The following is a 22,667-nucleotide window of genomic DNA, read 5'->3' on the forward strand; positions in this document are numbered from 1 at the left end:
TTAACATGTAAGAAAGTAAATGGAAATTAATATCCATTTAAAAAACTTCGATGCCCTCAATTGATTTTCAGCTTCCATGAGCTCCTACTATTTATTAAACTGATTTACTTCAGAGGGTCACTTAAATTCAGTTGGGTTCCCCAAAGGATTGAGCCTGAAGGATGCAGCATGGTATATAGAGAAGCCAGTAAATTGGAGTAATTTTAAATCCCTCTTAAAGAATTGAATCCTTACATTTTCTGTTTTACTTCTGTTGAAAGAATAAAAAGACTCTCTTCGGTGCTGGCGTTTTCACAAAATCTAGCCTTAAAAAAATTAGTTAGTGATAACAGAAAAAGTGAATCCTGAATGCCTTGGCTCATTCACAAGGACAGTGGCATATTTATTATGCCCACGTGAGAGCCCAGTGCTGGGTGCTCAGCTCCTTGCTGTCGATGGGAATTGTTCTCATTTTCTCCAAATGAGTGGCTGGGACAGACTCGGCCACTTTGAGCACACAGCACCCAGTGTCTGTCAGAGTCATGGTGCAGTAGTACCTCATTCACACCCTGAAGACTGAGGAGCTGCAGGTTCTTGATGCTTCGCTTTTTGTTTCCTTCAGCAGTGTGCCCCTTTGCTATGTCAGATAATGAGGGGCTGCCCCCCACCCTGGGAGTGAGCCTGCCTGAGCTGTTGGTGCACGGTCCGGGCTGCCTAGACGAGCAGTGCCTGGCGGTACTCTACAGGTAGCAGAGCTTTTCTTGCCGAAAATCTAACTTCGCTGATTTTGGGGGCTTGTTTTAGGTTATCCTTCTCAACCAGTTGAACAGAGGCCACTTCAGCAGATGCCTCCTCAGCTCATGCAGCATGTGGCAGCCCCACCACAGCCACCACAGCAGCAGCCACAGCCACAGCTGCCGCCGCCGCCACAGCAGCCACCACCTCCCAGTCAGCCGCAGCAGCAGCAGCAGCAGCAGCAGCAGCAGCAGCAGATGATGATGATGCTCATGATGCAGCAGGACCCCAAATCAGTTAGGCTTCCAGTCTCCCAGAGTGTCCACCCACCACGGGGCCCCCTGAACCCAGACTCCCAGAGAATGCCCATGCAGCAGAGTGGCAGTGTGCCTGTTATGGTCAGCCTGCAAGGACCTGCTTCTGTGCCACCATCACCTGATAAACAGAGAATGCCAATGCCTGTGAATACTCCTTTGGGAAGCAGTTCAAGGAAAATGGTATACCAGGAGAACCCCCAGAATCCTTCTAGCTCACCGCTGGGAGAGATGTCCTCACTTCCTGAAGCAAGTGGCAATGAAGTACCAACTGTCTCAGGAGGCCCAAACAACATGCCTTCACATTTAGTAGTTTCTCAAAATCAGTTAATGATGACAGGGCCAAAACCTGGGCCATCACCCCTTTCAGCAACTCAAGGAGCAACTCCCCAGCAACCCCCTGTAAATTCCCTGCCCAGCTCCCATGGCCACCATTTTCCAAATGTGGCTGCTCCAGCCCAGACATCTAGACCTAAAACACCAAACAGAGCCAGCCCCAGACCCTACTATCCTCAGACACCCAACAATCGCCCTCCCAGCACAGAACCTTCAGAAATCAGTCTGTCACCAGAAAGACTCAATGCCTCCATAGCAGGACTCTTCCCCCCACAGATTAATATTCCTTTACCTCCTAGGCCAAATTTAAACAGGGGCTTTGATCAACAGGGCCTAAATCCAACAACTTTAAAGGCCATTGGGCAGGCACCTTCAAATCTTACCATGAATAATCCTTCCAATTTTGCTGCCCCCCAAACTCACAAATTAGAGTCTGTGGTGGTGAATTCTGGGAAGCAGTCTAATTCTGGGGCAACAAAACGGGCTAGTCCAAGCAACAGCCGCAGGTCTAGCCCTGGGTCCAGTAGGAAAACCACCCCAAGTCCTGGGAGACAAAATTCAAAAACCCCTAAACTTACTCTGGCCTCTCAAACAAACACAACTCTGTTGCAAAATGTGGAGTTGCCAAGAAACGTATTGGCCAGTCCCACTCCTTTGGCCAATGCCCCTGTACCTGGGAGCTTCCCTAACAACAGCGGGCTGAATCCTCAGAATCCTACCATGCCTGTGGCTGCAGTGGCGGGTGTTCTCGAGGATAACAAGGAGAGCTTGAATGTGCCTCAGGACAGCGATTGCCAGAATTCCCAGGGTAGGAAGGAGCAGGTAAACATTGAGCTCAAAGCAGTCCCTGCCCAAGAAGTTAAAATGGTTGTCCCTGAAGATCAATCTAAAAAGGATGGGCAACCTCCAGATCCTAACAAACTTCCCAGTGTTGAAGAGAACAAAAATTTGGTGTCTCCTGCTATGAGGGAAGCACCGACATCGTTAAGTCAACTTCTTGACAACTCTGGAGCTCCTAACGTGACCATTAAACCCCCTGGGCTTACAGATCTGGAAGTAACACCTCCAGTAGTTTCTGGGGAGGACCTGAAAAAAGCATCTGTCATTCCCACACTGCAGGATCCGTCTTCTTCTAAAGAACCCTCTAATTCCCTAAATTTACCTCATACTAATGAGCCGTGTTCAACCCTTGTGCATCCAGAATTGAGTGAGGTCAGTTCTAATGTTGCACCAAGCATCCCTCCAGTAATGTCAAGACCTGTCAGCTCTTCCTCCATCTCCACTCCCTTGCCCCCAAATCAGATAACTGTTTTTGTAACTTCCAATCCTATCACAACTTCAGCTAACACATCAGCAGCTCTGCCAACTCACCTGCAGTCTGCGCTGATGTCAACAGTTGTCACAATGCCCAATGTGGGCAGCAAGGTTATGGTTTCTGAGGGACAGTCAGCTGCTCAGTCCAATGCCCGGCCTCAGTTCATCACACCTGTCTTTATCAATTCATCCTCAATAATTCAGGTTATGAAAGGATCACAGCCAAGCACAATTCCTGCAGCCCCACTGACAACCAACTCTGGCTTGATGCCTCCCTCCGTTGCAGTTGTTGGCCCTTTACACATACCTCAGAACATAAAATTTTCGTCTGCTCCTGTACCGCCTAACGCCCCCTCCAGTAGTACTGCTCCCAATATACAGACTGGTCGACCCTTAGTCCTTAACTCACGAGCCACCCCTGTTCAGCTTCCTTCCCCGCCTTGTACCACTTCTCCGGTTGTCCCTCCTCACCCCCCTGTCCAGCAAGTGAAAGAATTGAATCCAGATGAGGCTAGTCCTCAGGTGAGCACCTCAGCAGATCAGAGCACTCTGCCCTCTTCACAGTCAACTGCAATGGTTTCTCCCCTTTTGACCAATAGTCCAGGCTCCTCTGTCAACCGGCGAAGCCCAGTCTCATCTGGTAAGGGCAAAGGAAAAGTGGACAAAATCGGCCAGATACTGCTTACCAAGGCATGTAAGAAAGTTACAGGCTCTCTTGAGAAAGGGGAAGAGCAGTATGGTGCAGATGGAGAGACTGAAGGCCAAGGGCTAGAGACCACAACTCCAGGGCTCATGGGAACAGAGCAGTTATCCACAGAGCTGGACAGTAAAACCCCAACACCCCCAGCACCCACTCTGCTAAAAATGACCTCTAGCCCTGTGGGCCCGGGCTCCACCTCAGCAGGACCCAGCTTACCTGGCGGTACTCTCCCCACCAGTGTACGCTCAATAGTAACCACTTTGGTACCCTCTGAGCTCATCTCTGCGGCGCCGGCCACAAAAAACAATCATGTTGGCATAACACCTGAGCCACTTGCGGGTGGCCTAGTGGAGGAGAAGGTGGGATCCCATCCAGAGCTTCCGCCCAGCATAGGTATGTACTTGGGGCCTGGCATCATCTCCTCGTGTCAGTTTTTTGATGACCTATCCCACAGAAGAAAGCATGACTTCTTTTTACTTGGAGGAAGAAAAATGGGCTAGATGGCAATAGTGGGAGTTTTATTTATTGGAAGTACATTGGGGAATGTACTTTAAGACCCATGTTAAGTTTACATTCATCAACATGGTTCTCTCTCAGCTCCTGAAATAGGGATAGGCCTTTCATTTGCATTTTACGAGGAAGCGTCTTTACACACGTTATCTCACATCATCTTCATACCAATCATGTCAGGTACCCCTAATCCCATTCTGTGGGTGGGAAGCTTGAAGCTCAGAGTTCAGTATCTGTTCAGAGTCTATCCTGTGAACCTTCAGTTTAACATTGTCCCTTAAAGGTGAATAGCAGCTTCTGCAAGTTCGCCTTACTGTGATAATGACTTGCTCTGGAGAGTTTCAGAGCAGGGTTCTCATGGCCCCTTCCTCATTGTGCTCTGTCCCAGAGACTGTTCCCTTCTGACTGGCTACTCCAGAGGAGAGCTTTACAAAAACAAGGGCTGGACAGTAAAACCTGACAGTACTCTCTGGACAGTAAAACCAGACAGTAGTCTCTGTTTTGTGATTATTAATAGACAAAGGAGACGCAAAGTGGTTGAGAGACAGGCTTGAGTTAGTATCACAGTGCCTGCATTTACCAGCTCTGTGGGTCTAGGCAACTTACTTGATATTCCAAACTTGAGTTTTCTTCTTTGTAATATGGAGACAATAATTGTAAGAATTCAGTGAGATAATATAATATGCTTAGCGCAGAATATAGTAATCAATAAATGTAAATAATTGTTATTACTGATTTCTCTTTGATGCAGTCTCTTTGTAAATTAGACCATTCCAATTTGTGTATATCTAGATTATTTCTTATGTACTGTTAAGTTTGGCATATGATGGGAGCATTGGTGTCCTTATAACTCCTCTCGTCCCTTCACACCCTGTCTCTCACATATACATGTTCCTTCTTCTGTGAGGCTTAAACGGTATAGAAACTCTTTTTCCACAGAGTGGAGCCAGTCACACACTGCCAAAGCTGAGAAGGACCTTTACTTATATCCTAGGCCAGCAAATAGTGCCTGTCTTGTTTAATGCAGCTAAAAATTTTTGAGTGGTAAGCACCTACGTGGAGAGGCAGAAAGAACACAAGCTTCAGGATGTGATCAGAGTTCAAAGTCTAGTCCCACTGGTTACCAATCACAGTTGGATAAATTCCTTAACCTCTTGTAAGCCTGTAAAATGGAGGCTATAATTCCTATTCCCCAAATTTATACAGATACAAGGAGAGGACTTAAAGTGGCCAGCACGCCACCTCACTGAGAGCTTTGGAAAGGTTAATTCCCCTTCTCTCTGCCTCTTTACTTCAATGCTGGAGATAGATGCAAGGAGGGATAAAGGCCCTTGAGTTCACTGCCCTTACAGGAGACAGAGACAGGTCTGGGGGTTCTAGGTTTCTGGTTCTAGTTCTGTGGAGGTAGGTAACCCCTAAGATTAAAGAAACCTGGTGTGATTTAAACATACTCTCTGCTATTAAATGTTTCTATTGTACTTCCTTTCAGGGAACTTTCCTCCCACATATCAAGAGAATAATGGTGAAGTGATTAAAAATATGTTTTTCTGGATCATATATAATCTTAGAGGACTATATGAGCTTTGGGTAGATGAATCTATAGTTGGAAAAAAAAAATCTCAATTTTAGTTGATTGTTCCCATTCTTTTTCAAGAGGCTTCTGGGTTTTTATCATGAAAATGTGAGAAACCAATACTAGATTTAAAAGTAGAAGTTAAGGTATATAGTTTTAAGCTTTATGAGATAAGCATCCAAAATAAATTCTTTTTTTTTTTTTTTAAAGATTTTATTTATTTATTTGTCAGAGAGAGAGAGGGAGAGAGAGCAAGCACAGGCAGACAGAATGGCAGGCAGAGGCCGAGGGAGAAGCAGGCTCCCTGATGAGCAAGGAGCCCGATGCGGGACTCGATCCCAGCACGCTGGGATCATGACCCGAGCCGAAGGCAGCTGCCCAACCAACTGAGCCACCCAGGCGTCCCCCAAAATAAATTCTTAACACAAATGCATTATTGACTAAGCAGGCAGAGAAATATACAAAATTGACAATTTCCAAAATTGGGTAAAACTTACTGTTACAGGGTTTATCTAGGATATTAGGCTGAAGTGTCAAGATGGGAGGACATAATCCTTGAGTGACTATGGTGTATCTGTGCCCTTAATCTTTACTGTATGATCCAGTGAGCTCCCATTCTAGAGTACATTGTGTATCCTGTTCCATTCCTTTTCAAGGACCTAAGTACTCTCTGTCCTCTGAAGCATAATTCAGATGTTTATCCCTCTAATGTACCATCAGTTTTCTCAATCTAGAATTGATCTCCCTTGCTTCTGATTCCCATAACACTTTAGACTTTTTGAATCATCTTCATAGAACATCCCAGTGCACTCCAGTGTACCACATGTGTGTATCTTATCTTTGATATTGGACTGTGTTCCTGATGGGCAGAAAGAATAATTGGTCTTGAAAGGTGCCTGGCACAGTCCCTTGCCCCTAGTGAGTTCTTGGTAACTGTTTGTTAGACAAGTAAATGACATATGAAATGATTCATTCATCAAATGTGAATTGAATATCTGCTTTGTGACCATCACACTCTGCCAGGTGCTGTAGAAAAGTATAAAAGAAATAGTATGATTCATTTCAGGTATCAAGGGGGGTAATCTTTACAGGGATGAGACAAGTTTTTAAATGCTAAGGTGCATGGTATAATTATTCCTCTGAAAGTGGTTTGGGTTGCCTACTAAGGTATGCTTTGGAGTTTTTTTTTTAAGAGTACTGGATAGAACATGACCCTAAGAAGCAAAAATCGTGGGTGCTCTTGTCCTCATGACCACCTCCTTCCTTGATCTTTGTACACACAAAAGGGAAAAACAAATACCCCTGCTGGTGGTCTGTGGTACCATGTGGCATGGTAGCTAATTTTTTAAGTAGGTTTTGAAATGTCCTTTCAAGGCAATTGAAATTTCCTCCAAGAGGATATGTATTTTAGCAGTTACTTAGCTGTTGATTTAGTCAGTGTTTTCTGTTTTGTCGAGAAAAGAAACTAAAAGGCCTTTATTTTTTTTTTCCTTGCCTTAGCTCCTTCACCGAGTTTAATCTCAAAGGAAACTCCAGCCACAACACTGCAGGGGTCTGTTGCCAGACCAGGTAAGGCATGCTTTGGAGAATCTTCTCCAAGTGGAATGGATTACATGTGAAGGAACTGCTTCTGCCCTCAAGGTGCCAAGAAGTGGCTGAAACTCTCTTACCTACTGGCTTCAGGCAGAATTCAGCCGAGTGGCCGAGCTTGTGCAGCGCTCTTTGATGTTATTTTTCCTGGACCAGCTTGCTGTCTTCTACATCCCCGGCGTCAGCCGGGGAACTCAAGAAGGACTTTGCAGTGCCCATTGTCTGCCTGCCACCCAGCTATTGGGTTTCCATTGCACGGTTTGCCCTGTCTCGTGACCCTGGCCCCCACAGCTGGCAACTGACTGACTGGCATATGGCAGTTCGCTGGGGTGGCAAGCATTACTGCACTAAGGTAGTAACTGCTCTTTTGTGACAGGAGTGGAAGCCTTGTTCTGAGGACCTCTGCTACAGGGAGGCAGCCATTCCCCAGGGAGTCAGTCATTTCAGTCATCTCTGGATGGCATTATGTTTCTTCCCATGACCAAGAAATTGCAAATAGTACTAGGGATGGTGTTTCTGGAAGGTGGAGTCCATGGTAATCTGACAAATAATTGTTGTGGAATGCTGTGTCAGCTCTGAACACATGAGGATCTTGATGGCAATAACAGCACTGCCTTTGTAAGGCAGATAAATATGCCAAAGCAGATAAATATCATAAATATGTTACAGTTTAGTCTCGCCTGGCCCTCTGTCACTGAAGGTATTGAGGGATACCAAAATAAATTTAAAAATAAAATGAAGTATGACCTTTCCACAAAGAGATTAGAATCTCATTTACAGTATAGTTCATACTTGACAAAATTTGTAAGCAAAAAACAAACAAACAAAACTACCGTGTTTAGTTTTGTGGGCCTAAGCCAGTGAAGTTAAGGTATAACTTGTGATTTATTTTTAATATTTTTTTAATGCATCTCTGTACCCAGTGTGGGGCTTGAACCCACAACCCTGAGATCAGGAGTCACATGCTCCACCCACTAAGCCAGTCAGGCGCCTTCTCTTACAGTTACTTTAAAATGGGCTTCAGGTGCTATGTCCTTTGCTATGTTCTGTTGCACACTCAGAGCAAAATCAGGCCTCTGAAACGAATGGATGAGCTGAAAACATTTCAGCCACCCAGATTCTCTTTTTTTTTTTTAATATTTTTATTTATTTATTTGACAGAGATCTACAAGTAGGCAGAGAGGCAGGGAGAGAGAGAGAAGAGGAAGCAGGCTCCCCGCTGAGCAGAGAGCCCGATGTGGGGCTCGATCCCAGGACCCTGGGTTCATGACCCAAGCCGAAGGCAGAGGCTTTAACCCACTGAGCCACCCAGGTGCCCCAACCACCCAGATTCTTCCTTTGCTTCCAACTGCCCACATGATTGTGCTAGGCACCTGAGATGGGGAGGAGTGGAGTGAATTATTCACAGAGGGGCTTAGATAGTAAAATTCATTTTTGGTGAGAAAAGAGGCAGCTAGGAAGAAGAAGGGAATTCCATTTCCTGCCTCAGTTCTTTACTCCAGAAAAATGTGTTTTTTCATATCCTACATCTAAGAATAACTGGCCGAAGAATCCTGTTCGTTTTAAAAGTTTCTCTTAAATGAATCTCCTTAAAATGCCCCCAGAGTCACTAACTGCCTTCACCAAATTCCTTTTGTCTGTACTTATGTGAATTAGCTGTGATAGTGTTAAAGTTCTCAAAAGCACTGAATTTTGTTTCAGATTAACAAACTAATCAAAGTTTTTATGTAATCCACCTATTTCGGGCTGTTTTCATTTTTGAGCACATGTTACCTGAGTTTGTCCGCTCCAGTGGAGCCAACAAGGCAGCAGAGTACTCGGTGAGGTGGTATCTGTTTCATGTGGTGGGGTGTCTAAGGTTTATGGGTTAGATATGGGGAGCTAAGTAGCAAATGGGAAGTAGGGATTCCCTCGTCTTCCATTGAAAGCAGAGTATTCTAGCCTCCTCACATTAAGGCTGCATCAACATGAGCATCATAGCAAGAATAATAGTAATAGCTAATATTACTACTAAGAGCCAAGTGCTGTATTGAATTTTTTTATATATTATCTCACTTAATCTTCTTAACTTTGAGGTGGGTAAAGTGATTGTCCCCTTTTTCCAGATGAAGCATTGAGCACAGAGAGGTCAAGTAATTTGCTCGGGGTTACATGGCTAATAAGCAGCGGGGTCAGAATTTTAACCCATGCACTCTGACTTCACTGCCTTCAGGGAGGTTAACATGTAATCAGTGAGGTAGATTAGGCCTGCACTGAGTTTGCGGTGCTAAATTTTCTAAAAGGGGGGATGGGCAGAGCTGTGCAAGTCCAAAAGCAGGAGAGATCACTGCTCTCTGGTGCTCAGCAAAGTCTTTTGGAAAGATGGAACTACCTAGAGGCATATAATGGAGGAAGATGTTTTTCTGCTGATGCTGAGAAAGAAGTGCCTGGTAAACCCAAGAATTCTCATTTAAGCAAAACCCTGCTAGACAAATTACTGAGGTTTTCCTTTCTTGGAGGGCATTTCTGGGAAGTTGAGGAAGAGAGGAAAATGATGGAGTCTGTGGGTGTTATCTCAAAGCAAAGCAATCTGCCCTCTAAACTCAGTGAGGAAGTCCTTTGGAAGAGAATGCATCCTGAATAGATATTTAAGACATATTCGAAGATTGCTGTCTTTAAAAACAAGTGTCAGGAGGGTGGAGATGTTTTAAGAATGAAAACAATCTCTTCTACATGGGAGGGAAGAGGCTTATTTTACTAACCTAGTTATAGCTGGGTGAAATAGGAACCAGACAGTGTGAATTTAGTTCTATTGATCCAAACAGGATTATTTCACAGTGTGGAGTGGAAGTAAAAATAGACCAAGTAAGTGTCTTATGCCCCAGACAACTGAGTTGTGTCCCTGCCAACTCTGTACCATGTAGGGGTGAGAATCCTGCTGGGCACAGAGACATGTTAGCCTAAATAGGGCATTCAGAATTCTCATAGACACCTTGCTTCTCCCAGTGGACATAGACCACAAGAGCTTCCACATCTCATTTCTGTGCTTTGTATTTTTCACAGAACTCGAGGCAAATGCTGCCATAGTCTCTGGACAAAGGTAAGATGATCATTCTGCAGACTCAGCATGAAAACGGCATAAGCCTCTTTGAAGAGTATCGGCTTTCTCATCCTTTAAAGCTCTCTTCACCTTGGCCTTTTCCTTCACTCTTTGTACCAGTCTGTTTTCCCTACGAAAGCAGGGGAGCTATCATGAGTCCTCATCCCTCAGAAATAACATTTCTCTTAATAAAACTTGGTGGCTAAATTTCTCCCTTTTTTGGTGGTTTTGAAAACCGAATGAGAGAGCATGTTTAGCACTCACCATACTGAGTAAACAGTAAATGTTCAATATGTAGGAGCTGTTGATATCTTGTCATTAATAGTAGTCCTTGCAACACCTTCTGAAGTATAGCTGTTTTTCCTCCAAGCATAAGAGTCAGGTGGGGTCTGACCCCAAAACTCACGCTTTTTCTAGTAAGCCCCACAACCTAACAAAATGAAATACACCTGTGGCTTCAACCTCATTAACCCCATGGAGAGAAAGAAGTATTACTTTTTTTCAAAAGTCTTTACTTTTTTAGTGTACTAATACATTGGATGACATTTTAGAGAATTTATCATATTTGTACAACTTAGTTTGTAAAACACCTTCATAGTCATTTTCTCATGGAATCCTCCTATCAACCCTGTGAGGTGGTCATAAGAGCCAACATTTACGTGAATGCATTCCATGCCGTACACTGGGCTGCAAGCCCTCCAAGGGTATTATCTCATTTAATTTTCCCAATATCTATTAGGAAGGTAAATTCTGTCTTAAAGATAAGGAACCTAAAGCTCAAAGAAGTTAAGTAAATTGCCCAAGGCCACAGATTAGTAAGTGGTGCAACTGAGATTCAAACTCGGGCCCTCTGGCCCCAGTACCCTCACACTTACTGTATTGCAGCAGACAAAATGGGGATTTATAGATCAGGAATCTGAAGCACAGGGAAAGTTAAATAAATGGCTAATAAATTATATAGGTAAGACTTGACCCCTGTTCTTCTACTTCCAAGCTTATTGATACTCCTACTACATCATTCTGCCTGTATTTTTATTTGGATTAGGCTAATACTTGAATTCATTAGCCTTTCTCAAGCATGCACCAGAAAGTGGCTACAGAAAGAAGATAATCAGACCAAAAATATCCTGTGGGTGTTTGTTTCCAGAGCTGTCTGGGCACTGGCCGTATAAATACCAGGACAGTACTACTGTGACTCTTGTTTTGCCAGGAGAAGGAGGCACCTCTATTAGGAATCTTTCTTCCTCAGAGGCTTGGACCATTTTCTGGGCATGTAGCCAGAAAGCCATCCGGAACATCTCTAAAAGGATATGTAAATACCCCTTGACTTATAATTCCACCCCAGCTCCAGCCTCGCTGCTTCTTCACTTACCTTGGCTTGTGGGGCAGTGGTTAGATATAAAGCAAGATAGCGAACAGTATGGCCACATTCCCAGCCATAGTGCTACTAGTGAAGGATCCTCGGGCAGGAGTGCAAATGCAGGGGTAGGGATAGTTGATAGGCCATGGTTCATGCCTCTAAGGAGCTCCTGATCTAGTGGGAGGCAGAAGATATTGAAAGAAAATATGCTGTACAATCTGATGGGTGCTCTAGAATGCCAGAAACAGACTGTGAACCAAAAAGACAGAAGAGACAACTTCACTTGGGAAGTGAGGTCATGGAAGACTTCCCAAAGAGGCATCCCTTTGACCAGCTTCTTTTGTTTTCTCTGTTGTACTACTTTTGTTTCAGTTCTATGCCTTCTAAGCAGATTTATCAGCTTTTCTTCCCTAATGATTCTGCCATGCATTTTTTTGAACCCCGAAAGCAGTAAAAAGTTTATTAAAGAACATTTGAAATTCAGATCAGAGAATTTGAAGAAAATTACCAGTAAACCAGGATTTCTGTGACTCAAACAATACTCACTGTGTATATTTTATTTTATTTTTTTTTAAGATTTTATTTATTTACTTGACAGAGAGAGATCACAAGCAGGCAGAGAGTCAGGCAGAGAGAGAGGGGGAAACAGGCTCTCCACTCAGCAGGGATGCAGAGGCAGATGCGGGGCTCGATCCCAGGACCCCGAGACCATGACCTAAGGCAGTGGCCTAATCCACTGAGCCACCTAGGCGCCCCTCACTGTGTATATTTTAGTTCATCTTCCTCTGCTTCTCTTCAGAGTATGTCTACACATAGGGAATATTTTATATATAAACACTATATCTAATATATATATACTATATAGTGTTTTATATATATATAAGTGCTGTACATCATGCACACACACAGTGTATCTCACATTCATTTATATGTGGTTACATATATATACTCAACATGTGTTATGATGAAAATGGGATTATATTATTCATAATATTGGTAACTTTTTCCCCACAATAATGTATCACAGTTTTTAATCATTAAATAAACTTACAACATGATTTTTCATGACCGAATATGGATGTGCCATGTTTTAGTTTTATAATCTATTGTAAAGCATTTAGGTCTTCTGTCTTCATTAGTATAAATAAAATGGTCTGACATCCTTGTGTGTAATTAGAGAGTTGTAAAAAGATTTGTTTCCTTAGGCACCTAGAAGTGGAATTGCTGAGCCGGGGGATTACACAGCATTTCTCAGCCTGGGCATTATTGACAGTTTTGATCAGATAATTCTCTGCCCTGGGGCAGGAGTGGGGGTGGGGTGAGTGGGGTGGCATGGAAGAGCTGTCTTATGCATTGTAGAATGTTCAGTAGCATGTCTGGCCTCTGCCCAAAAGAAGCCAGTAGCATCCCTGCCTCAGTCAAGACAGTCATCTTAACAATCAGCCATGTCTCCGGATACTGCAAAATGTCTCCTAGGAGGGACAAACGCCCCCTATTGAGAACAATGGGCTTACATAATTTATATCCAGAGTTTCTTTCCCCATGCCCTTAGTAGTACTGCATATTACCAATTTTAAATCTCTGCATACTAAAAAAGGGAGATTGAGGTAAGGGCAGTCGGTATACCCAGCAGTATACTGTGAATATATCTTCATGTATATTCTATAATGTGACTTATGCCATTATCTGACTATACCAGGCTCATGGGAAATACCAGTATGTATTAGTAATTTCCTAGATTTTAGATACTATTATTTTTGTTTAAAGATTTATTTATTTATTTATTTGACAGACAGAGATCACAAGTAGACAGAGAGGCAGCCAGAGAGAGAGAGAGAGGAGGAAGCAGGCTCCCTGCTGAGCAGAGAGCCCGATGTGGGGCTCAATCCCAGGACCCTGGGACCATGACCTGAGCCGAAGGCAGAGGCTTTAACCCACTGAGCCACCCAGGCACCCCTAGATACTATTATTTTTTGAAAGAGAATGTTGTTATTTAAGAAAAATGGGTGAAGATGTTTGGCAATTTTTGTTGCAAGTTTTTAATTTCTTTTACCTGTTTTCCCACAATTTCACCAGGAATATACTTTAGTATTTTATTTTTAATAGTGTAACAAACTAGACTCACTCTTAAGTTGTCAGTAATATAGAAAGTAATTGTGTTCATTGTCCCAGGGTGGAATATTTTCTCTTCAGAATGACTGTATAGTTCTTAATCTCCTGCCTTACAAATGAAACTCTACCTGAAGAACCCTTTTTTGTGTGTGACTTGATTCCCTCACCTCCTTGGACACTTTGTGCTTCCCTTTGTCAGCAGTGAGCCCAAAGAGATCATTGAAAAGTCCAAAACCCCAAGCAGAAGAAACTCCCGAACTGAAGAGCCAACTGTGGCTTCTGAAAGTGTGGAAAATGGACATCGCAAGCGATCCTCTCGGCCTGCTTCAGCCTCCAGCTCTACTAAAGGTTAGCAGTGGTGGGTTGGTGCCATTATGGGTCACATAGAAGAATGGGGTCTTTATCATCACAGCAGAGGACTTTGTTTTTCATCTTTGCTTCTTTTACTTTGACTTCGACTCTTTGTCCTTCCTTAGTTCATTTACCTATGTGTTTTCTGTGTGTATACATCGCAGCAAGCACCATTGGGGAAGAAAAGGAACCTAGCAGGGCAGATTGATTTATGATCACCACTTCAGATAGATCCTCAGTATGGCCCAGCCATCTTTCTGTGGTCAACTCTCTTTTCCACCCCTCTGGACTCTACTTTCTCTCCTGCCAGCAGAGATTCTCACCTCTTCACAGAGAAAGTAAAACTGCTTCAGCTCTTGCTACCAAGACATAAATCTACCAGGATCCTCCTTTGCTCCTACCATAATAGAGCAGCTGTCCCTCCTCAAGTCTAAGGCCAGTTCCTCCACATGCCTCTTTGATACCATCTTCTCTGACCTTGTCAGGAACCTTACACTATCAGTTTTCTCTCCTGTATTGACTGATGTCTCCTTTTTGAATTCACTGTCCTTGGCTTTTCTGACCTAGAGCTCTTGATAGTTTTCTCTCTACCTCTCTGACTTTTCCTTCTCAACCTCAGTACACAGATATTAGATGTTGGCTTTCCTCATACTTCAATCCTGAGTCACCCTTTGTCTTCAGCTCTTCTCTCCCTAACTGATCTTACTCATGCCTCACTTTCTTAGTTACAGCTTTTCACAGACAACTCATGAATTTGTATTTCTAGTACAGACCTCTAGAAATCATAGACAACTGCATGTACAACCTTAACAGGACTTCAGATATTCCGCATGTCCGATTTCACCCACAATGTCACTTCATTTGCCAGTGTTCCCCACCTTAGGGAATGGCACCACCATCTGTCCATTGGGCACCTCCTCCTTGGCACCTCTCCCTCATCCTCATATCCCTCATATCATCACAGAAAGCTGCTGCTTTTATCTCAAGTGGCCCGAATTCATCCAGTTTGCCCCATCTTCATTGCTCCTGTAACTTAAAACCCTTCAGTGATTCACATTGTAACTAGGATTAAAGTCTAAAAGCACCAACAAGGTTGTGTGGTCTGGTCCCTGTCAGCATCTCCCAGCCTCATTTGAGTTCCCTCAGCAACTCAGACATGCTGCTCTCATCCCTTATCAAGACCCTGTGTGTGTGTTACACCCATTGCAGGGAATGTTCTTCCTTCTTCCTTCTCTTCTCCTCATGAACTTCCTACTCTGTCTACCTAGCTCCCTGGTCACTGCTATGGGAAATCATAGCACCATGTTCTCCTACATAACATCACAGTTGTAACTTTATGTCTGTTTACATGACAGGTAATTAATCTATGCACTCTGCTGGGATAGGAGTTGTCCGGCTTTGCTCATCATCGTATCCTTGGTACCTAGTATTGTGCCTCATGCAAAGAGATATATAATCAGTAATTATTAATAATTGTCTATCAAATATATATTAAGTACTTAACACATGCCAGGCCCTGGGGATATAATAGTGAAAAGACAGAGTCTCTGTCTTCATCATATCAATTATTTGCCAACCAGAAAGACTAATAGTGTGTGCTAAATGTTAAATGTTGTGATAGCAAAGTTACATGGTACTGTAGGAGCATATAGCTGGGATGCTATGCTCCTCTGCCAAATCAGAGAAGGCTTTCTGGAGAAAATGATGTTTAATCTGAGAGCTGAAGAATGAGGAGGCATTATGCAGGCTATGGGAGTTGAATGAAATATTCTAGGCAAAAGGAACAGCATGTGCAAAGGCCCAGATCTGAGGAAGGGTATGATACTTCATCTCCTCAGGAAGTGTGCTGAGCTTAAGTAGCTCACGTTAGGCAAGAGCTGGGATCCTGGCCAAGTGCCTGATATCAGCAGGGGTGCTCAGAAACAGTCAAGTACTATTGGGATGCCATCCTGAAGATGAGGGCAGGTTCTGTGCACCAACACCAGACACTGACCTGGGAACTCAGCTGTCGTTGGCAGGTTGTGCTTCTGGGCGAGAATTTCACGAATCCTCACAAGAGCCCCTGGAAGTAGGCCATAGGTGCACAGATCACATATAGGTAGAGGTGTAGAAGTTACCTTATCTCAGCCCATCAGAGAGGAGGAAGGGTCTCCTTTCCTTTTCAGGCATCCTGTATAAACCACAGGCAGAGTCCTCTTAGGTATCCCCACTTTAATACAGAAAAGGAACCAGCTACTTTCTTCATTCTCCCTGGGAATCCTCTCCGAGGCAGAGATTTGTTTAGAAGCACTCCTTTCAGTATATTGAATACTAAATTTAGACCACCAAAGGGAAGATTCCTGGAGTTCTCTGGGAAAATCTGCTTCCCCTCAATTCTGTGTATTCTTTTGGCCCTTCACCTTCCCAAAGAATCAAGGTCTTCTAGGCTATAGAATATGGTGTGTAATTCCCTTTAAAGCAGGAAACAAGTTGGGGGGTGGGCAGGAAACAAGTGTTGGTCTTTAGAGAAGTCACATACCAGATTTTTGGAAACTTCACCTGAGCCCAGACCCTCAAGGTAATAAGGGTGTCCTTTACAGTGCACCAGGAAGAATTAATCACAGGAGCAGCTGGGACAGTTAAGAAGAGATGCCCAAATTAGAGCCAGTCTGTAGGGAACTGTCAGCCAAAGAAAGATGGAAAGCTGAAACCTGTTTTAGAAAGGGGTGGGGAATAGGCTTGTACAGTTAAACTGGACATTGACCCTTGGTGGTGGTGGTCATGTTGTAATACCTGCCCCATCCCTGCTCTGAGGCTTAACAAGTGGCTTAGGCAAAGCCCTAATGACTTGAAAGCTTTGTGATTTTGCTTGGGGGCAGGTAAGTGTCTCCTGAAAGGATGTCAGAGCTTTCCCCAAACCCCAGGAATCATAGTCATGTACAGATCTCCACATCAGCCTCAAGCCCTCAGGCTGTCAGTTCTTAACTCTTAGAGTAAGTTACCTTTTAAATCCAAAATGAGTGCTATAGCTGTTCTGATTTTTAAGTGTTAGAGCTCTTGGATCCAGATTAAAGAATAAATATGTATTATTTGCTATGCAATATGCTGTGCTGTATCCAGAACTCTGAACCGGTCATAAAATAACTTTTTGTGATCATATTTGAACCCATATCAGGGAGTGATCATAAAATATCAAGGTGGTTCTACGCAAATCAAATTTGGAGACATAGTAGTGCTGGGTACCTAAACATCTTTCTGCAGCATCAATACTTCTTAAAGTTTTGAGGCGAGAAAAAGGTTTGCTTTTTTGTGTTCATACAGTTTGGGTTATATATGCACAGACAAAATCAGAGCATCTTGAAAGCAGAGAAATATGAGCAGTTTTTAATGAAAAGTATTGGTACATTTGTATTGTCAGAGAACCAGTGACATTAACCATGCTCCTGCTGTGAGAACAGAGTTTGCTTGCATCATGCTGGCCAAGGCCTACTATACTGCCAAATTGGAGCAGGTGGGACAGACTATTTCTGGGCAAGTCCAGGGAGCCCCACATGGTTGATAGGTCATTCTCTGTTGTTTTGGTTTTGGTTCTTGGGTTCCCCCTACCCCCTTTTAATTACAGACAAAAAGAGTGGCTCCCACCAATCAGTGAGCATCTTTTTAAAACTGGACTTAATCAGGTGTGTTGTTATAAAAATGCAAATGAGTAGTTCTACTTCCTGACATGATGTGTTCCCTATTAACAGAAATGGTTTGTCTCACTTCCCTTATCATTCTTTTACTCTTCTGTTTATGATAGATATTAGGTTGTATTTTCAACTGGGAAAAAAGATCAGTAGTTAAAAATGGGGTTCAGTGCCCAAGTTTGAAACCAGGGAAAATATGCTAATATGAAGGAAGTTCAGAGCAACCTATAGCAGAGCAGAGCAGCAGTGGGTATCCCTGGAGTGCCTTAAGATGCCTCTGACAGCAAAGTGGGGTGATAGCCCTACCGTATGCTCAGCCTGTGACATGAGAAGCAATGATCTAAAAAAACAGACATTCTTAAGATGGAAGTGTTACTATGGAAATACAAATAAGCATGATATGGGAGAAAACCCTGAACAGTAACTGCCTCAGACTATACTCTTGTAGTATCATCGTTCAGAAACCAGCCATGAAAATTTTGAAAGATGTCCAGAATTTTTTTTTTTTTTTTTTTTGCAAAAAATAGAAATCTTGGCTAGAAGTAGTACAGTAAAAAACATAATGAAGTGAGCAAGGCCAAGGCCATTTTCTAAAACTCCTTGAAAGGTAAAGGTAAACTCCAAATAACAGAAGATTTAGTAGACCCTTGCACTATAGGTTTGGCCAAATTTACTTACAGTAAAAATGAGGCAATCAGGGGGAGAAAATGCCCATATCAAATTATAATGTAAATGTTATCCAAGGATATGTATGGACAGCCATCTGAAAGACTGTTACTGACCCAATTCTTTACCATGTAATTGGTTCAAAATATTAATATAAAGGGTGTTACTATTAGCTTTTGAACTACTTTTATTTCTGTGAAGACATTAATTTGTAAAATCTTTGATGGTTTAAAAAATAGGATTTTTCAACAATGTACATAATTTTTATTTTGCTTATATGGTATTGGTTATGGGGTCTTGGGAGTAGGATTATGCAGAGTCAGAGAAGTTAGGCATCCTTAGGAACAGATCTGATGTATACCCTGCATGTACCATCAGCCACTTCATTACTTCCCTAGAATTCCTTACCTTAAAGAGTTTACCTCTGGATTCTCTTATTATATTCAGTGGAGTAATAAAAGTGGTAATGTTTTGGAGGAAGTATAAAATTGAACTACAGAAACAAAAAAACTCACCTTTTCAGACAGATTTATAAAGACATCAAAAGTGACATTGCCCTATGACCCAGATTGCCTAGATTTATCCAGGGAAGGTGATAAGAGGTTTCAATATCAGGCTGATGCAGTTTTTTTTTTCCTTCATGGAAGTGTAAAAGTACACTCTACACGATCTTTCCCACCTCTAACCCTGGTATCTAAAAGATTATTTTTCTGGAGGTTTTTTTTTTTTAAATATTTTATTTATTTGAGAGAGAGACAGTGAGAGAGAGTATGAGCGAGGAGAAGGTCAGAGAGAGAAGCAGACTCCCCGTGGAGCTGGGAGCCCGATGCGGGACTCGATCCCGGGACTCCAGGATCATGACGTGAGCTGAAAGCAGTCGCCTAACCAACTGAGCCACCCAGGCGCCCTTTTCCGGAGTTTCTAACACAAATCACTTGTTTACTCGTGATCCCACTCATTGGTCCGCAGAAGCGTAGTCAGTCTGCCAGATCATCCGGTGCTATGAAGCAGTGACAGATGGGAGAAAGCAAGCAAAGAGGAGGGGGAGGGAGAGCCTGAGGTTACTTCTCCACCCTCCCCCTTCTCACCTATTTTCCCAGCCACAGAGGTGTTTCTCAGACACAGCACTCGATCCTTCATATCACAACAAAGAAGAAGCTCCCAAAGTTGGCCTAATTAACGGATATCTCTCTAAGGATGAACACTCAAGACAGAATTGTGTAGAGGCCCCTGTGTGGCTCAGTTGGCTGAGTTCCTACTCTTGGTCTCAGCTCAGATCTTGATCTCAGGGTTGTGAGTTCAAGCCCTGCACTGGGCTCTCTACTGGGTATGGAGCCTACTTTAAAAAAAAAAAAAAGACACAACTCTATATATTTTTACTCAAATGATAAATTTACTACAGTGAAAATGAAACTTGAGAGTTGGACTAGCGAGTTGATCATAGGGAACTTTGGGGTGTGTGAAACTCTTGATTTATACGGAATTAAAGAGCACCTTTATTCACATGCTGTCACACTGTCATCTGATTAGCAAAAAGACTAAGGAATAAATCAGAGAGCGACTGATTCCTTTACCACATGGCACAAGCAACATGACCTTCCAGCAAGAAGATATACATACTGAAATGTATACCAATAGAAGCCCAAAAATATTGCACTGGTCACTTCTTGGAAAGTCATTGAGACCTTCTTAGCAATTAGTATAGCTAATAGTAACATTTTTGCTTTTTGCTTCTACATCATACGTTTGGACTTTCAAAATATGATACAAAAGAGAAAAGAAAGATTGCTTAGAACACTGAACCTAAAATGCAGCATCAGAAAATTTAGCCTTGTTTCCAGAAACCAATAAAACTGATTCATCTTACATATTACCGTGTTAGAAAATATTCTCTCTCTGACAGGAAGTAATTTTAAAACTTTGATTTCTTATTAAAGCCAAAAGATCTGTGGAGCAGCTTGAAGAATGAGAGTGAATTTTTAACATCAATAGAACATTTTTTGTTTAAAGATTTTATTTATTTGTCAGAGTAAGAGAGAGTACAGACAGGGGAGCAGTAGATGGGCGGAGCGGGGGGAGCAAACTTCCTGCCAAGCAAGGAGCCTGATTCAGATCTCGATCCCAAGACCCTGGGATCATGACCCAAGCCAAAGGAAGACACTTAACTGACAGAGACACCTAGGCGTCCCAAGATCAATGGAAGATTTTAGATAAATGTTTACATTTGGAGAGCTGCAAGCTACTCACTGTACCCTGCTATAGAAGACTTTTGTGAGGAAGGTTTTCATCTTCAGGGTTTATTTCTTTTATAGAGAGAGTACAGGGGGGCAGAGGGGCAGAGGGGGAGGGAGAGAGAAACTCAAGCAGACCCCGTGCCTAATGTGGAGCCAGACACGGGGCTCTATCTTAAGACCCCAAGATCATGACCTGAGCCAAAACCAAGAATCAGATGCTCAACTGACTGTACCACCGAGGTGCCCCATGTGAAAACATGGTTTAAATACAGAATAAGATTGAGTTGATTGAAGACGCTATGCTAAGAGGAAGTAAAGGAATTAAAACACACTTGTTCCATTTATGCCACTGTTATTCTGCATATAAGTTACTCAGTTCCCCACCTCTTCCATGAAGCCCACAGGCTCACCTGGGCTCAGAGCAGGCTATGGCTTGCTCTGAATTGTTTCTATGCCTATATGTATCCAAAGCCTTGATATTCCTGGCTAGGCCACGATAGATACTTGTTGACCATAGGTCATGGTCGTGTTATTTAGAGGCTTGACAATAGTAAGGCAAAAAGAGTTGCTTACTGCAAAACGATGGCTTGATTCCAAAAGGTCCAGCCATTTTTTTTGCACTCTGGCACAATTTACTCACTTACCTGTAGCAAGACTCATTGATTTCTCACAAAAGTACTCCGTCTCTCTGTCATTTCACTGGGTGATAAGAACTGGTGATGGAGGTTGTAGGGTTAATTGCCCAGCTCAAGATGCTCTCCCTACCCTGCCACTTTTTCCAACTGGGTATGTGTGCTTCATCTCCCACCACCTGTATCAGACTTCCCCGATTGCCAGGCCCTAGTATACAGAGCCAGGCCCTATTTCCATAGAAGTCTGAGACCCTCTCCGCACCGAGTGCTCCTTTTGAGGCCCTTTGATTTATTCAGAGTCCAGCAGGGCCCCAGTTAGGCCAGCTCTGCTTCTTGTGGACTGCCTAAAACATCACTGCCATAAAGAGTTGTCTCAACTGAGCGTGTCCTTCCTTCCCCCCACAGACATAACCAGCGCGGTGCAATCCAAGCGGAGAAAATCCAAGTAAACAAGCTGGACGGCGACTTGATCCTTGTAAATGTGTGTGAATTTTACAAAAAGCAATTTTGAGCTGTGACTTTTTAAAATCCATTTCTGTACAGCTAGTCATTTTAATAATGTGGCCCTTTTCCTAGTCCTTGCAACCTGTTTTGTAAAGTGCAATGGGGTAAGCAGAGTTGTTGAACCCTTTTGGTGTTACAAGATGAAGTTCAAGGTTTCTAAAATGTTGCCATGTATTGAGAGGAGCTAATGCGATTATGTTATTAGTTTTCATATTTCCTAAGCAGCCTAGAGTACAGGGTGAGCATTTTTAGATATTCTAATGATGTATTGTGCTGTGGAAGTTATGTGTGTGAATAGCAGTAGTGGGAGCTAAAGGAATCTTTTCATTTGGAAATGTTGTAAATAATTTTATTATATAGTGTTTTGGATGTATTTGTTGTAGAAATGGACCAGTGAATAAAGAGAATCTAAGGGTTTGTACAATGTGAAATACTGAATGTGTTAAATAAATGTCATTGTCTTAGAACATAAATGTATGTTATTGGTAAGGGATTATTGGGTGAGCATGCTCTTTCTTTAGACCATAAATGAATAGGATCAGCCTTCTTTGTAGATTAGAATCCCACCTTGTCCTTACTATACCTGCTTTGAAGAAACTAGCCCTTTTAGCACTGTACCTGGAACTTTGATAAATGTTGGTCAAATTTGTTTTGGTTGCAAATAACAGAGTCAACTTGGGATCAAAGACCACCCAGGATTTTCTAGGGACAGGAAGCCATCAGTAACCCAGATGTACTTTGTCTCCACCTTGTACATCTGATTCTCTGTGCACAAAATGTTAACAGTCTTCTCTATTCGAGAGATAAGCCCAGACTGACCAGCCAGATTCTTTGTAACAGCATCAAGTATCTTGCCCACTTTAGGTCAGCTTTCCACTTTCAGTCCAATTCTATGGTTAGATCAGGCAGTTCCCACATAGAAGTGGTCATTTTGTGTTACATACTTTATATACTTCAAAGATGTCCACCACTTTCTACCTTTTGGGTATGCTGTTTCTCATCTGTATCAGGCT

At 42.8% G+C, this 22,667-nt stretch overlaps 1 protein-coding gene across 2 annotated transcripts in view; it reads left to right on the forward strand.

Annotated features, from left to right (window-relative positions):
• LOC111141360 (nuclear receptor coactivator 6) overlaps positions 1 to 22,085 on the forward strand; it is a 102,591-nt gene extending 80,506 nt beyond the window's left edge. For both annotated transcript variants that reach the window (XM_022493839.1, XM_022493840.1), the window contains 5 exons: positions 784 to 3,771; positions 6,962 to 7,030; positions 10,094 to 10,130; positions 13,802 to 13,950; positions 21,556 to 22,085. In XM_022493839.1, the coding sequence (XP_022349547.1) occupies positions 784 to 3,771; positions 6,962 to 7,030; positions 10,094 to 10,130; positions 13,802 to 13,950; positions 21,556 to 21,599 (3,287 nt within the window). In that variant the 3' untranslated portion in view covers positions 21,600 to 22,085. The remainder of the gene's footprint in view (positions 1 to 783; positions 3,772 to 6,961; positions 7,031 to 10,093; positions 10,131 to 13,801; positions 13,951 to 21,555) is intronic.
• The last annotated feature ends 582 nt before the right edge of the window (positions 22,086 to 22,667 follow it).

The sequence above is a fragment of the Enhydra lutris genome, unplaced genomic scaffold (genome assembly GCF_002288905.1).
Source record: "Enhydra lutris kenyoni isolate GAN:26980312 unplaced genomic scaffold, ASM228890v2 scaffoldscaffold6, whole genome shotgun sequence".
In the NCBI taxonomy this organism is placed as follows: domain Eukaryota; kingdom Metazoa; phylum Chordata; class Mammalia; order Carnivora; family Mustelidae; genus Enhydra; species Enhydra lutris.